Consider the following 17,319-nt stretch of genomic DNA (forward strand, 5'->3'; position numbering starts at 1 on the left):
GCAAAGAGATAAAAAAGTTCATAGAAATCCATAAAAATTCCAGTAACACTACCAAAATTTGATCATCTGTTCCTTGTGTCGTTATCAACTTTTCCTGCAAGTTTCATCTAAATCCGTTGACAACTTTTTGAGTCCTTTTGCACACAGACAAACAAACAAATAAACAAACAAACAAACGTCGCTGAAAATTTAACCTCCTTGGCGGAGATGAATATTGTTCTGTCACATATGAAGCTGGCAGTGATTTTTGAAAAGAGAACAAAAACAAAGGTTTTTCAAGAGATTCTGAGGAAAAGGTTAGGCACTTGGATGATGTTGATGATGATGGTGATAATGTTGATGGTGATGTTAATGATAATGTTAATGATTATGATGATGGTGATGATGTTGATGGTAATGTTGATAGTGATGATAATGCTGGATGGTGATGATGATGATGATGTTGATAATGATGATGGTAATCTTCACAAAGATGTTGTTGATGATGATGATTGTGGTGATGATGATGGTGATGATAATAATGCTGATGATGCTAAATGATAATTTCCGGCTGAATCGGATGTCTGAAGTAGCTTTTATGGTTGTAACAGTACAAATATTGTCTCTTACTGAAATAATCAGTGACAAAATAGTGATGGTGAGCACAGAGACTCCAACCCCAAGCACCTTCTGATCTGGAGAATCTCCCACCTGAAACCCCTAGCAAACGGGAGACTCCAACTTGATGTGCGCGAAGCGCAACTATTCTAGATGCTCGCTTTTGCTATCTCAGACTTATTTTGACACTAAGTAAGAAATCATTTCAAGCGGGAGACACAGAGCCAGGGCAGGAGAAATTAAATCTCAGCGGGAGAACGGGAGATTTTGCAAAAATGGGCTTTCGGCGCAAGACCTCCCGTCGAATGCGGGAGAATTTGAGTCTCTGTGAGCATGATGATGAAAAACAGTTTTAGCCAATGAGATGATAACCATGAAATTTTCTGTCCTTTCACAGATTGCAAGAGACTACAATCCAAACTGGATGTCAGCTGTTGAGATTCTTGACGACGACACCTTTCTGGGAGCCGAGAATTCTTCAAACCTTTTCTCCTGCCAAAAGGACAGGTAATCCATGCTTGTGATTTGATTTTGAAGCCAAATCTCACGTGATACTCAATGCCGTCACCAAAAGTGATAACTACACTGTAAGAAACTAACCTTGATGCACCAAAGTTAAAGTAGGTACTTTGCTTTGGGTTTATTGTATCATTGGACAGATTTATGTCGGTTCAGTGTGCTATGTGCCAGCACTGCGAATTTACCTACCACTAAGCTGGTTCTTTGCTGAAGATATTTGCAAAAATAGAAAAGAAAAAAAAAAGTTAGTCGGATCTGCCAAATCTGCTGTATTCTTCAGGTGGCTTCCTGAAAATTTCAATCTTTTCTGTATGCCTGGGCAAGAAAATATTAAATCTTCTTGATTTGGGAATTACTTTTACTCAGTGACATGTTATGTAACACACAGGCACTTTCATGATTGCTCTTGAAACCCCCCTGACTTTGATGGTTGACTGTTGGCAGCCATGCAGTGTCAAATGATACTGGGGCAGATTCCTGTAGGCATTTTGTATTTCGCTGATCTCAGAATTTATGAGGAGGTGCTGGTTATAACCACTGATCTTTATAGAGGTATCTGGATATCTCATAGGCCAGTCGCCTTGAAGCCATCACATCCCTATCTTGCCCGCACATCGCCCATATATTTGTATATGAAGCTCACAACATCACTTGATCTGTGAATGAAACAGCCTCTGTTGGAAAATGCTTGCAAATGCCCATAGAGTGTGCCTAGTAAGATGGCGGCACGACAGCTTCACTTGTTTGTGCAGTGTAAATGGTCCAATGAGACATCCAGATATCTCTTACAGAGATCAGTGGTCGTAACAAGGTAAAATCAGTTCTCCAGGAGATGTGTTACAACAGGGTTTCCCTGTATTTGACCTTGTCTAACTTTCACCGGCCCCCCTGCAGCGCTGCGACAACAGACGAGGAACGACGCCACCTACAGGAAGTCGGGCTGTTCCACCTGGGCGAGTTTGTCAATGTCTTCCGTCACGGCTCACTGGTCATGCAGAACATCGGGGAAAGCTCGATTCCCACGACGGGCAGCGTCCTGTTTGGCACAATCAGTGGCTCAGTGGGTAAGAATTCTTTATTACTTTGCTTTTGTTAGCCATTGATAGTCCCATTGGAAAATCTTTCGCACAATGATTTCCCCTATCAAAAAAATAAAACAAAATACAAATGTGAAAAGTTACGTCACAGAAATTAGTATGTATTCCTTTTTTCTTATTATCATTACCCAGACTCGGTTATGAGCAATCAAAATTTGTTGGTTTTTCTTTTTTTTCTGATTTAAAAAAAAATAAAAAATCATGTATTGTAGAAATGATAGTGTAATTAATGGAAATGCATTCACAGCTGTGTTAGACATATCATTACCATATTTCGTACAATGTAGTTCAACAGTATTGATATGAAGTAGAAATGAAGCTCATCATTGTATTTACGTTGAGCTATATTTGTTGATATCAGCTGAGTAAAACAAAACAAAACAAAACACTAGATATAGCATATTGTCGCTGGGGCGACAAGACCTCGTATCTACAGAATGTCAAATGTTCAGGAGAGCAAAAAAACATGGCAGCCAAAGCACTGTATCCAATGGGATAGACATTCCTTCGACATGCCGTGGTGGCTTCATTTTTGGGGCAAGACATGTAGGATTTGGATAGGACTTCACTTAACTGATTATCTGACCATTAATCCAAAAAAGTCATTTTTACCAAATTGCGGATTCAAGGTCTTGCCACCCCAGTGACGATATACTTTATCATATCATATCCTATTTCTTTCAACACATACACACAAATCCTGTATTTTGCCGAGTCTACACTCTGTACCTAATGCTCTGACAACAGAGTTGATTTTGCGAGCTTTCTATGTGTGCATGTGCTTTCTTCAGGCCTGGTGACGCAGCTTTCGGAAGAGTTTTACCGCTTCATGTTGGAGGTGCAGAACAAGCTTACCAAAGTCATCAAGAGTGTTGGCAAGATCAAGCACTCCTTATATCCTTTTCTTGTCCATCAGCTGCGGAATGATTTGAAACATCACCACCGTCAACGTAAAACTTGACTGTTTGGCACAACAGTCATGGGAAATTACTATGTGGGCTGTCAAATATTTCAATGTGTGGCAAGGCTGACATTCTGTTGGTGTCAGTTCTTGATTGTGATATACAAAGTGTTTTTATTCTGTTGAGTAGCAGACCAGTAGATGAATTCAAAGGGGAACAAGTAACATCCCCCCCCCAAAAAAAAAAAAAAAAAAAAAGCAAAAAGAAAAAAAGAAAAGAAAACCTGAATTCAAAGTGTGCCAGACACTTCTACAATTTAAATGGATATTTGAGATTATTTGCTTAATCTGTCTTGGAATGTTTTTATCAAATTTGGATCCAAAAGCATCACTCTTGATTAAACTTATTTCGCATGTCTAACAAATTTTCTTTTTCTTTTCGTCGAAACATTTGATGACTTCCATTCTTTCAGTTCTCCAATTTTTGGCTGAACTCCAGTCACATTTTTCTCTGACAAACAGTTAATGTCTATGTGTCATTGCATTAAGTATTCTGTTGCTTGTAAATAATGAGACTTGTCTGAATTATCCACACAGTTACAGTGATATATTCCACTTCTTTTGAAGTAATTGTTTTCTTTGTACCAGATTGATTCTGATAAGAATAGCATTCTGTTTGGTTTTAGAACCCAGTATCCTTTGCATCAGGTTGAGTCTGTAGCCTCGAAAATCATCAGGCAGTGATGATTTTAGGGTCAAGGGATTTCAGTTGCTAAATTATTGGCTCCAAAATTTTTGTTACAATATTTGTTTTTGTATACAAACCGATGGGATTCTTGTAGGACTGTGACATCATTGGCTATTTGCATATGCATACCACATGTTTGTGACTAATACATGTATCACCATTTTGTGTAAATGTGAAACTTAAAAATTCCATAACTTTCTGGATCGTAATTCTGTTCCTGACTTTATTCTGTTGTAAAAAAAAAAAGAAAGTCAACAGGGATGTAATTTGGCAATGCACTTCAAGACCGAGTACAGTGAAATCTCGTTATAAAGAGGTCATGTATGACAAACTTCTTATTACAAGGTAGTTCTGAACGTCCCAACTTTCCTATTTCTATGTTTTTTTTACCATGATATAGTGAGAAAGCCGATACAATAATGTAATTGTTGTGGTTTTGGGGTCCTCATTACAACAAGATTCCCTTGTACAATGCAATCCAGCGAACACAGGTGTAACAAAATTCTGGTTACAACAAAGTAAAAATTCAAGCCCCAACATTATCTGCTCTATGTTTTTTATTGTTTATTTGTTCGGAGTCGACTTTGTTAATGTAACTTAAATGATTCCTTGACTGACTTGCTGTTCCGCCCTCCACCTGGCGATCCTTCTACTCGGAGCGGAAGACGGAGCCGATGGATAACTTCATTGACGGTGACCTCTTGGAGAGCTTCCTTGACCTGAGCCGGGACACTATGGATGAGGTAGCCCAGGGTCTTCAGGTAAAGTGTCTGGCCTTGCAGGTCTCGTTTCTTAGGTTTTGTATTTATGGATGTTTTATACATTTTTGATCTTTTGACATATGAGGACAATGAACTTGGGAGTTATAGCTGTGCATAATTCAGGTTTCCATACGAACGTGCGCTAAAGCGTGTGCTCTGCTTGGACAAGGCGCTTGAAGCTGATGGCGTAAACAAAAGGCTTCCATATTGGGAAATTGCATGTGTGTTACATGGGTGGATATGAGTTGCTGGCTTGGCGGAGGTCTGCGCCCTCCGAGTTCTTTTCTAGTTTTTATAATCGTTTTTGCTGTGCATTGTACAGTGTTTCATAAGGTGTAGGTACTTGATGGAGAAACATTACAGAAGCTTGCTTTTCTTCAACAGTGATACAAGAGAACAAAGAATATTTATAAGATTTGAAAAGTGATTTTGATGACAGACAGGTCTAGACAAGAAAATCCAAATCAAAGTCTCAATGATGCATTGATTGACCTCATATTTTGTGCAACTCCTGCAAACAAACATCTGTTATATAGCACTTGTAAGCATCGTCATAGTACTCAGTTTTTGGTCCTTCATCTGAAGGATGCAAGAATAATTATGTAAAAACCGATGTCCATGTTATAAAAAAAAAACATTGAAAAAAATGTAGCCATCTCAGAACTATATACCATACCAGTGACATGATGAACTGTGGCTAGGCAGATACAACGTATTCCTTCATTTCAATCAGAGTTGTTCCTCATATGATAACAAATTACTACAGTTGCTTTTCTTTCAGCCAACCACAATAGATGTGGCTTTGCAGACAAGGCTATTCTTAACTCTCGACTAGAAAGCTGGTTTGTTTTCTGTTTCGCTGTTTAGATTGACGATGGTGGCATGAAGAGAGACTGCACTGCAAATGACCTCATCAAGATCATCGAGGAGCTGACGAGGATTCACTGAGGTCGGGAGGTCAAAGGTCGAGAGGGGTCAGAGTCTAGCGGGGTCTGGAGACCCATTGATAGAGAGAGAGAGAGCTAGGAAGAAGGATGGAGTTACTCTGGAGATGAACTCTGACCTGGAAGGAGCAAGTGGAAATGCATGTCGTAATGACTGTTGCATTGCTCTTCACCCGTTGAACATTTCTCTTCGGCTGATTATCTGTTGGGCACTGTGTACCTTTGTTCCATGCGGAGTGTTGCCAAATTTGCGAGCCAGGAACTTCAGTTCGTTGAGAGGACATTGCGTGATACGAAATCAGATGCCTGTGAAGACGGACGGAAATTTCAGAAATTGTACATATTTAGCATGTTTCTACGTGAGTGGGTATATTTGTTTTTCTGCTATTAAGAAGATTTGACGAATCAGAGTGAATGATCATGCGGGCAACCAGAAGTTGCGGAGGAAATCAACTGGCATTCATTACAGCGTGGAAGTACTGCAGGAGCAGTGAGAGAACTAAGTTACATCGTGTAGATACACGAATGAACCTTCTGTGTAAGCTGTTATTTTCGCGAGTGTTTAATCTTTGCGAATTTCGCGAATCACAGTTGGATCGCGAATTTAACAACACACGAAAATGTCGCCGGACGTTAGACTCTTTAAGAGTAGTAGTACATTTAAATAAGTGTCGGTGTCAATTCGCGAAAAAATACCTTGCGAAACTGTGTGTGACCTCCTCATTCGCAAAAATATCTGTACGCGAAAATAACAGCGTATACAGTACTTTAAGTGTCACAGCCTACTCTAGTACTAATGCACAGTACGTGTAAGCTGTTATGCCACAAACTCTGCAAATATATAGGGTGCACATGGAGCACTAATGAGCATGTGGCCTTAAGTCTCCCACTTTTTCTTTGATACACGTTCAAATACCAGTTTAGCATGGTCTTTACAGTGGTAGCCATTCTGTTGCTTTTATCTCTAGTTGAATTGCATGTAATGACTTCACCACAGTTAGCATGCATGAAGATTTTTTAAAATAGACACCGTGTATGTGTTGCAGTATTACTGATATCGGTAAGTTATCTATTATACTTCGAGGCTATCAGACCCATGGTCACCTGTTGCATGACAAGTTACAATCAATTGCAGTATCCAAACGTTAGTCCTTTGAATCAGATGTAACTCTGCGTGTGATTGCAGTCCTGTTTCATCAACAAGATATGATCGAGATCAATATCATATTAGCCATCTACTAATCATGATCTGTTTAGTCACCACACAGTTTTGTTTGATTGACCAAGTCAATGTGGCTGCTGTATTGTACGAATGACGGGATAAGAAACCATTACTTTTCCAGCAATTTTTAAAAGATCCTAAGACAGGAATAAGCACGTGAAGTGAAGTGGTGAAGATAATCAATTTGTGCTATGTGAGGAAACAGTTCTGTGTTAATTGTGACTGTAATAACAAAGACCCCATTTACAGTGAGTGAAAAGGCCGGGCTCAGCCTGGGCTCAGCCCGGCCTTCCTTGCACTGTAAACGCTCAAAAGGTCAAATGCGGTACCAAATGCGGTACCAAATGCGGCATTTCGCCAAGCTCTGGAGGTAGTCTCGGCCCGGGCTCGGCCTGGCCTTTTCTCACTGTAAACGCAAATTGGGCCAATGCGGTACCAAATTGTGACCGGCACTCTCCCAATAATAGTTGTTTCTTTACGAGCAGAGCGCCTCTACGACAAAATATTGAAGGGTTTGAATAAAAAGCCCGGGCTGAGCCCTCCACTGTAAACGGACAATTGCGGGGCCGAGTACTGTAATTGAGGCCAGGCTCAGCCTGCGCTCAGCCCGGGCTTGGCCCAGCCATGCACTGTAAACGGGGTCATAGAGCCTTCTGCAAGAAGAAAACAGCTGCGATATTATTGTTCAACCTGGAGGTATTCATCGCACATATCATCATCATCATCACTGTGATTAGGGATACAATTGTTATCACTATTGAATGCTATCAGTATTTGCATCTGTAAAACCAAAGTATTACTCGATTGTTACTTATTGCAGTAGATGATTTAGTCCTTGATAGTCAAAAGGCATTGTGCCATCAGGGAATGAAGGTGAACCTTTAGCTGTTATCACATTAATTCATTTAATATCAGACAAGTAGATCTGTAACACGGATTATCCAGAGATTTGTGCATAAAACTTTGCATTTAATACATTACTGTAAAAGTGGAATTTTTTGTGATGTAGACTTTTTCGCATATTTGGCAATGCAAATAGAGGAACATGCAAATCATTTTTGCTTCCCTTGTGTAATACTGCTCTGTGTTTTGATGTCGCGGAATTTAAAACATGCAAACTTCATCTTACAAGGCTAAGCACAAAAAATTAGTTGCACACAAAATTTCCACTTTTACTGGATTGCAGATTACCTGGTATATTATACACCAAGGCTTATTTTCATTGTACCACAATATAGCTTATCATGCCAAAACTCAGTTTATCTTGCTCAAATATAAATCATCTAAGTAAAGATAATGAATTAGCAGCAAAGCGAACTGAACCTGACATTTAAAAATCTCCCAACAACCAATCATGAAAAGGCCATGTAGGTTTATGTAGGTCATGTATAAACCATAACACTCTATAGTTCTGTGTAGGAAGCGGTTGCAAGGAGATTGCGAATTATTGTTGCGGCATGCATATTTTGTAGCATCCCTATATGAAGAGCCAGCACACAACTCTTGCTATAATGTGCCTGAAGGAATGATCAGTAATGTTCACTGTTGTAACCCATAGAGTTCTGTATGACTACGATATCTTATTGAAAACTGAAATTGGTTCAATTAGAACAGCACAGTCATCTATGGTATTCATACTGAGCTGTATACCACAGTCTGGGAAAGGTATACACTGTAAATGTAGTGTACGACGCTCATAAGTACTTAATTTCTGCAGCACTCGCTGAACTCAATAGCCCTATAAATTGATCCAGTGACTATCACAAGTTTCATCTCTGTGACGACTATCGTTATTTTGTTGATAATTCCTCTTCATGGAAAGCTTAGAATTGTTCCGACATATTCACTTGTGATTTCCTGACGTGCATGCTGCTGGTGTGACAGTGTTTGATTAAAATATTGAAATACTTATGGCATGGCATTGTTTTGCTGCAAAATCATCAATTTTTTCATAGCCACTAGCAGGCAGCAGTCAATAAGCCTATATGTGTGTACCCTTGACTAAATGAAGCGAAACAAAATGCACACTTTAGAAACACCTGATTATCTAGTCACAGTACCTTGATGTGCAACTGCAATGAAGAACTCCAACTAACAATACTTGGAATGAGGAAGGAAGTCGATGAAAATCACTGGTGTGTATGAAGAGAAATCCAGGATGTGGTTTTTGCATCGACTCTCTTCTTCAGCCATGCAGATTGAGCAGATTATTGCAAGGACAAATTTTTGCACTGTGCATGAAGGACTTGTTTTGTTTGTGTTCACTTAACATGGGAGTGAAATGTATCAGTTGCACATTGGAACATAAAACACTCTGTCAATCATTTTGTCTTCTGGCTGTTCATCCATCCAGCTGCCCTGGTACTGTTTTTGTGATTAGCTGATGAGAATGATTAAAGTACCAAATTGACTTTCTTTCGACCTAGTACAATGATGATGATGATCGAAAATCTTGCGCAGATGGTAGACTGTATTTCCAAAGGTTAAGTAAGTTGAGACAAGGCAAATTTTGTGACGAGACTGGGTTAGGATCTTTGTAAGGTCAGAGGTCAAGCTCAAATTCTAAAGTAACTCCACACACTGAGGATGGATGATTAGTTTTCAAACTTTGTGCCTCCGCTGACTTACACTGTAGTTTTTGAACAAAACTTAACCTGTTGAAGACTAGTCCCGAGTATACTCGTGCAGGTGTCTATTTAAAATGTTTGTGATGGCAAAATCAGTCCATCCTCGATGAGTTAAGGAGAGCTCGGGAAGGGTCACTGGAGATTTGTAATTTTCAATACTTGCAAGTGTACATGGTTACTTGAGAATCATATTGATGATTAGTTCACCCAACTAAATTCTTGATTTTCAATAAATGCAGATGGGCTAGTAAATGATAGGTTTGTGTTAATAGCAGATAGAGATTTAGGTTCAAAGGTCACGATAAGAGTCTTGATTTCAAAGCTTGTAAAGGTAACATAAATCATGCATATTATCTGAAATTCATATTGGTCTAGCGCATTGATATCATATTACAGGGCAACTGATTGATCATAGTTTCAGCAAGGTACATACTAATGTATGCAAAAGGCCAGGACTGTGTATGCACCTAAACACACTATAAAACTATACATACACCATTGTAATTTGATGCTACAAAGTAACTTCATACGTCGCAATTACGTGTAGCTTTCTCCTAGGATGGTATCAATCATTGTACATCCTGTAATTAATATTGTGGTGTTACCAACCATGTCTTTGGGATCCCGCATTTATAAGGCGTTGAATGGATGATGTTTTATGTGATGTATGTACTAGAGTGAAAATGTAATTTTTGCTAAAGAGTTTGACATTAAAATTGCATCTGTTGAGAAGAGAAAAAGGATGAAAAGCAGTGGTATTTCTTTCTTTTTTTTTCAACTTGTTTGTTTGTGGTGTTTATGTGGCTCTGTGTGTGAATTTGCACTGGAGACTGCCAAATGGTATTGTATCAAAAACTCTTGTATGTCTGTCCAAATACACGTGTACATGTAACAAAACGGTGACACACAAGTTCTCAGATAGTTACTAGAAAATGATACAATGTAATACATTGTTACGGAAGGAAGGAAAATATTGGTGCCACAACAACTTGTCACACATATCATTTCTGACAGCAAAGAAATCACCACCACCATACTAGACATACGTAACAAGAAAACTTTATTCTTCCCTCGCCTCCAATGGCATCATTCCAATCTCGATCCATCTTCTCCGAAGTGGGCCAAATAGGCCACGCCCACTTTGCACAATGCATCTAATGACAACATGTACTACATTGTACATTCATTCTGTAACAGCTTGAGGAAAACATTTGAAATGAAGAAAGACAGTCAAAAGCGAGTAAATCTTAGTTGATATAATTATCTTGTTAAGAAAGAAACAGACAAGAAACACCACATACAGGAATAAATACATGGACGTCTTTGTCTAATATTGTACAACCTGTGTATGAAATTCTAATAGCATATGTGCACACACACACAAAAAACCCAGAGTAATCAATGAAAAGAGAAGTATTTGCATTACCGTCATTGTCATAGAAATAATCATGAATGAAAATGGAAAAGTGAAGCAGAACAATGCAAGGCCAACATTATTAATTAATTATTTCATTCATTCATTCATTCATTCATTCATTCATTCATTCATTCACTCACTCATTCCATTCATTCATTCATTCATTCATTCATTCATTCATTCATTCATTCATTCATTCAATACATTATAATTATTAAGGGAGTTTCCTCACCTTCGCATACGGAATTTCCGATGATTGCAGATACATTCCAAATCATCAGAAAACAATTATGAGAAAATCAATGCGAAACTAACGCGTCCTCCCCTAACAGGAGAAGGTAAAGGAAAAACACAAACAAAAATACCAAAATCCAACCTCTGAAAACGACAATGATAAATCAACAAAACTTCAATGGAAACTAACAACAAAAACCACAAACAGAATCCACACACTGACATACAAACCAGCTAAGAAGTACTGTGCAACCGCACACGGTAGAACTACTTATGCTCCTCTGATGTGGAGTTGTAGGCTGCACTTATAACGAAGACACATTATACTTTAGTGACATCACTAAAGAAACATAATTCACACTTGTAGAGATATCAAAGCAAAGTACAAATGAAGGCCTACGTCCCCTAAGGTTATGACATACAAACAAACTCAAACGTCTTATTGTGACAATATTGATCATAATAGAGTAATTTGATGACCAACAAAAGTTTTTCTTAGAATTGAACATTCTCAGACACTTCTTGTGTTTTTACAATGTTTCATTACGAATATACGGTATAACATTTTTGAAGAAAAATGTTACCATGGCAACACACTTTCCTGAGCATTTACATGACCTTGAATGACTGGGACTTTCACTACAAGTTAACTGGTAATTCTTAATGTATAAGTTTAGTCACTTTTATTACAATTAATTATTGTGTAATTGGAAATATATATTTTTGCAAAAGTAATTCGTTACCATGGCAACGGGAGAAGACATCAGAGAAAGACTTGGATTTTGGCAGCAATTGGACGAGTAGGCCCTACATCTAAATCCAATTAGTCACTTTTATTACATTTTGGTTTCATTGTTATACATTGTAATTGGAAAAAAAAATCGATGCCACAGCGAGATACGTAGAGAATAATAATAATATTATGCCAGAATTCTGAAGGGCTCAATATTAAATGTAGTTACAATATATCACTCTGTATGTGTGTCACATTTGTTGCTATTAGACAGGACACTTGCATTACCCCCCCCCCCCAAAAAAAAAAAAAAAAAAACCCAACCCCCCCAAAAAAAACAAACAAACAAACAACAACAACAACAAACAAACAAACAAACAAACCCAATAACAACAACAAACAGCGACACAAACATCAACAAAACAACTTCCCACGATTATGAAAGAAAAGGTTAAGCCGAGATTTTTTATTATCCATAATGTATCAGTTGTGGTACTGGTACCTAGACAATTACCGCAGGGAAACCAATTCGATTGTTCCTGCGATCGAACTTCGTGTACACAGTGCGAAGAAAGGGCTCCTCTAAAGTCCACTTTGTGTAGTAGCCAAGGTCGACGAATGCAGCGATACACAAGGCCTTAGAACCGTGCGTGATCTATAGAGCATGGAGATGTACACAGAAAGCAATAAAGACGTAGGCCTAGGCTATGATTATAATGTAAACATACAGAATGTGCAATCTATCGATCAGCTAAGGCCATAACTCGCAGTTCAATTCTACTCAAATTTGCTATCATTTTCGAGAAAAAGAAGAAGACAATAGTATACAAAACAGCCTCAATCCCTTCAAATCTAAACTGAAGACTTAGCCTATCTTTTCCGGCAACTTTGTGAATGATGTGTAACACATAATGTGGGAGCCGGGCGCCTTTGAACGTTTCTACGGATACAAATGGCGCTACATTAATGCCATCATCATCACTTCACCATTCTTTCTTTTAACGAAGAATATTGTAAACAAACGATAGCGAATCATTACAATAATGTAAGATTATAATAGCTAATCAAAATGAGGAATAAGAAATAATGTAGGCTTCTTATAATTGCAGGGACCCACGGAAAAGACGTTATTTGTAATAACATGTTGCAGAAAATACTCTTTATGATGTATAGAGTCTAAACTATTATTGTCATTTATTATTGTACATTCGCGTAAGTGAAAGTAAAAGATAAAAAAAAAAATGGACAAACCTCGAAATGAACGTACGACTTGCAGACATTGCTATAGAACAGATTAGTAACTTGTGTTTTTACCCTCTTTCATTTCTTTACAAACCATGATCAAAGAGTCGTTCTGTTCGTTGCACATAATAGGGAGCTTTAGATTTGCGGCGCTGACGTTTGAGACGAGTGCGTAATAATATTGGACTTTCTCCTCTCTCCCTGAGTCGTGCTGAAAAGTAGCTTTAGATTACTCTAGGACGCGAGGTGTTAAAAATAAAATGGCGCCCCAATATGATCTGTGCATCAAGTAGCTCTCTACGTCGTGAATTGAGCGGACGTAAAAATAGCCCAGAACGCGTAGAGAAAGACTCAGACAACGCAAGCCATAAATCAGTGGCGAATCCAGAGGGGGGCGCAACCGGCTCACGTCCCCCTTTATTTTTCGTTAAAAACAAAAGAAATAAAAAGAAAAAAATTGAAATGAAAGCCGGAAGTGGCACCAGAAATATTAGTCACGCCCCCCTTTACAGAATTCCTGGATCCGCCCCTGTAAAAAGATCGACTTGACGCGCGTTTCTGCGCAGGAGCAGATTTTTTTCTCGGAACGTCCCCGTCGCGAAAATCTAAAGCTCCCAGTAAAACCTACCATGAAGACTTCGTTGTATCTGCCCACTTACCTTGTTAACATAATCCCGTCCAGTCAAGACGTATGCCATGCCGTTCAGGGTGAAAGTAAGGTCAGGAAGAGCGTCAATGTTACTGCAGGGAATGACATACTGTAAAAAAACATAGCCACACAATTATTATTACATAAACTCTGTATAAACTGCTATTTTCGCAAATCACTGTTAGACCGCCAATTTAACGACACGCGAAAATTTCACATCTCGAACTGACAGGCATTAGTGACAGCATCTGTGTCAAAGTCGCGAAAACAACATTTCGCGAAAATGTCCGTGACCTCCTCATTCGCGAAAATGAAATAACAGTTTATACAGTAGTAACCAAGTACTGTACATTAACTATTTACGTATACTGCAAACTAGAACGATTTTTTTATTCTTTATTTATTTGTTTGTTTGTTTTTTGTTTTTGTTTTTTTTTTGCAATTGTAAACATACCAGGCATATTATGCAGGGACTTGACACAAATGACACAAACTTGTTTTTTCTGTGATGACCCGTGCGGGTCAGGAAAGGGTTTATTCAAATTTCGATGGCCCGAAATAAAAGAAAACTTAGCGATCCATTTTCGATCATATTTACCTAACTGGACCACCAAAAGATACCATTTCAAGAAATTTGGTGGTCCGAAATCAAATTTTGGTGGCCTCTCGAAAATTAAGATGTTGCCCATTGAATATAGCAATATGAAGCATTTCGTTTTCAAAATTCACGCCACTTCTTACTACAGATCAGCATGAATAAACCAGAATTGAAATATATTGAAAGATAATTAGGGCCTAAGTATTCTTATTTTCAAGAGGAACTTTAGAAAAGTCGTTGCATCTTGAGCATAGAGTCTGCAAATCAAATTAGTATGGTGCTCCAAGTACCTCCCAATATGGGGTTTCGATGGCCCCGAGTTTCCCCATGAAGCCGTCGACGAGGGGGGTGTGGGCACACCGATTGACGAACATCCAGTGTCAACTGCTGCCGGGCAATGTGCACAAAACTTACTCGACCCAAGGGATACGCTGCAAAATGATTACAAACACAAGTACATTTAAAAACACATGCCGTATTTTGACAAGCGATAAAATATTACAGGGATGTATAATCGGTTCCATGACATTTGCTTTTGCGACACTTGCTCCCATGAAATATCTGCACGTTAAACGAAACGAATACATTCTACCCACAAATTGAATCCTAACCCTAGTCCTAATCCTCACATCCGATTAAACTAAACCTCAAACTCAAACTCAAAGCTCGCAAGCCTAACCTTAACAATAATAATGATTATGATAATAATAATAATGATAATAATAATAATAATAATAATAATAATAATAATAATAATAATAATAATAATAATGTCTTTGTAGGCGTTGCCAGGTAACCATTTATACACGTGGGTCAAGAGGAACGTTGTGGGTAAAAACATCTTATCCAAGGACGTAAGCGATGAGTGGGACTCGAACTCGGGTCCTCCGAGTCGGGAGTCTTATCCACTATCATGCCACAACGCCCCCACGCTCCCTAAGTCCCTGGAGACAATAAGATCGGAGCAATTGAGCAGGAGCAGGAGCAAGTAATATGGTGTCACTATACACTCATTTCCATCGTTTTTATATAGATAATTATGCTTCAATAATTGTCCGTAAGGATAATGTATTTTATCCCATTAGTAACTGAACCGCCCGAAACCGTCAGATACTCCCTAAACTACCAGTCCGTTTTTTTTTTTTTTTTTGTGGTAAAGTTCTATGCTATACTAGTTTTCTGCCCTACTTTGGCAAAAGGAAGCAAGTGACAAGTGACATTTCGCGTAAAAGAGGGAAATGTGTCTGTCATAATTTTACACTAACGTCAATAGACTAACATGATGTCTTATCTAACACATCTCTTAGTAGGATGAGTGTTTCTCCATGAAATTTGGCCTGGAAGAAGAGCTCATTATGTAAATTATCAAAACATCAGTTACTCAAATTCGAATGACATGTCACTTGCTTCCTTTTGCCAAAGTAGGGCAGTTTTATTGTTTTCATGTAGAATATATAATTATGTAATTTGAAAGAGATTAAAAATCATCAAAATTATGTCAGAAATATTTTTGTGACAAACAAGTCTCTTAGTAAAGTCTATAGGCTCTCATATATTACATAACTCATTATAAGCTCTCATATATTACATAACTCATTATATACAAAAATAAACATGCAATGATCTATTTTTGCGTAATGTAGAAAGTTATCGAAATGATAGTTGCTAAGGGTTAAATAATCACGTTATGTGTGCATGTGCCACGTATAGGGCATGTTTTCACATGGGATGTGTTGATACCAAATGTATATCCGGACATAGACGCATTAACACAAACGTTAACTAGCATGTGTATTACATGACTTGTAATCGATTCTACTTTCCTGTATCTGACAATTCAAAGTGACCGCAGTGACTGTAATATGCATTGCACGCCTTAATCAAGAGTCTTGACACTAACGGTATCAAAACAAAGCAAACACTGAACAGAGGAACATCTATTTATTTATTTTTATTTTTATTTTATTTATTTACTTATAATATATATATATATATATATATATATATATATATATATATATATATATTTTTTTTTTTTTTTTTTGATGGGGGGGAGGGGTTCTTTGTGCAGCCAATGTGTGAAATCTCAACGTGGCTTGGACCTATACACCCAAAAGCAGCATATCTTAACGGTTAGGCCTTACCTCATATCTTGCCTGCTTGAGTATGAAGTATAAGTCGTAATGGTGATGACGGTAATGATGTGCATGTCTTTGTGTTTGTGTCTTTTCAGATAATCTGACAGACGTTCAGAGTTCAGTCTGTCATTCATTTCGTGCTTCCTGCTTCACTTAGTCCACTATATTAAGATAATGACTGTATGGTGGACTGATATATATTATGAGAAAATCCGATGGAGTCTTTTGACGAAAACAAAAGCAGCAAAAAAGAAAAGACTAAAACGAAAGTTGTCTGTGAATTGAGAGCAACGGAACCCAAGAGTTCACAAGGTCTGTGTGATCATCTTCAACGCGTGGTGACCGGGGGCATGCAAGGCATCAGCAGCGACATTAATTAACCCTAACTGGAGATTTTCAGAATATTAACCCTTTAATGTGGATATAAATATGCCAAAAGGTAAGCGTAAATAATGATAAGTAGTATACCTCTTTAACGTAATGAATGGATGCTTGTGATTTGAATTATCTGTTACAAATTTAGAATACAGGGCATCCCCTACTCCTGTCGCTGGAAATTTCCCTGTATACGGCTTTGGTAGAGACAAACTTCGCATCAGTAATCATTTCCGTGTGACGAGTTCACTTTATCATCCCTGCATAGAGTAGCGTTGTCTAGCATATCGACGACGATTATCTAGAAGATCGATATTGTCCCGTGAACTTTTCTTCTCCAGATGGCATTGATAGTGGTATTTGTATAAATTGACTTATCTCAGCATTTAAAAGAAGACAAACCCTTAGAGAGCAGTAACTTTTGAACAGATTGTGAATTACTAAATCCAAATGAGTGTCTCATTAATCATTCCTAAGTGGTTTTATAGGGGCATTATCATCCTCTCAGAAACTCACA

General features: G+C 38.1%; 1 protein-coding gene across 1 annotated transcript in view; it reads left to right on the plus strand.

Annotated features, from left to right (window-relative positions):
* Positions 1 to 6,217, plus strand: part of LOC140236194 (DNA damage-binding protein 1-like) — a 28,624-nt gene extending 22,407 nt beyond the window's left edge. Inside the window, exons 21-25 of the mRNA XM_072316162.1 lie at positions 995 to 1,104; positions 2,011 to 2,180; positions 3,005 to 3,107; positions 4,500 to 4,623; positions 5,491 to 6,217. Of these exons, the coding sequence (XP_072172263.1) occupies positions 995 to 1,104; positions 2,011 to 2,180; positions 3,005 to 3,107; positions 4,500 to 4,623; positions 5,491 to 5,571 (588 nt within the window). The 3' untranslated portion in view covers positions 5,572 to 6,217. The remainder of the gene's footprint in view (positions 1 to 994; positions 1,105 to 2,010; positions 2,181 to 3,004; positions 3,108 to 4,499; positions 4,624 to 5,490) is intronic.
* Positions 6,218 to 17,319: the final 11,102 nt, after the last annotated feature.

The sequence above is a fragment of the Diadema setosum genome, chromosome 12 (assembly GCF_964275005.1).
Source record: "Diadema setosum chromosome 12, eeDiaSeto1, whole genome shotgun sequence".
Classification (NCBI taxonomy): domain Eukaryota; kingdom Metazoa; phylum Echinodermata; class Echinoidea; order Diadematoida; family Diadematidae; genus Diadema; species Diadema setosum.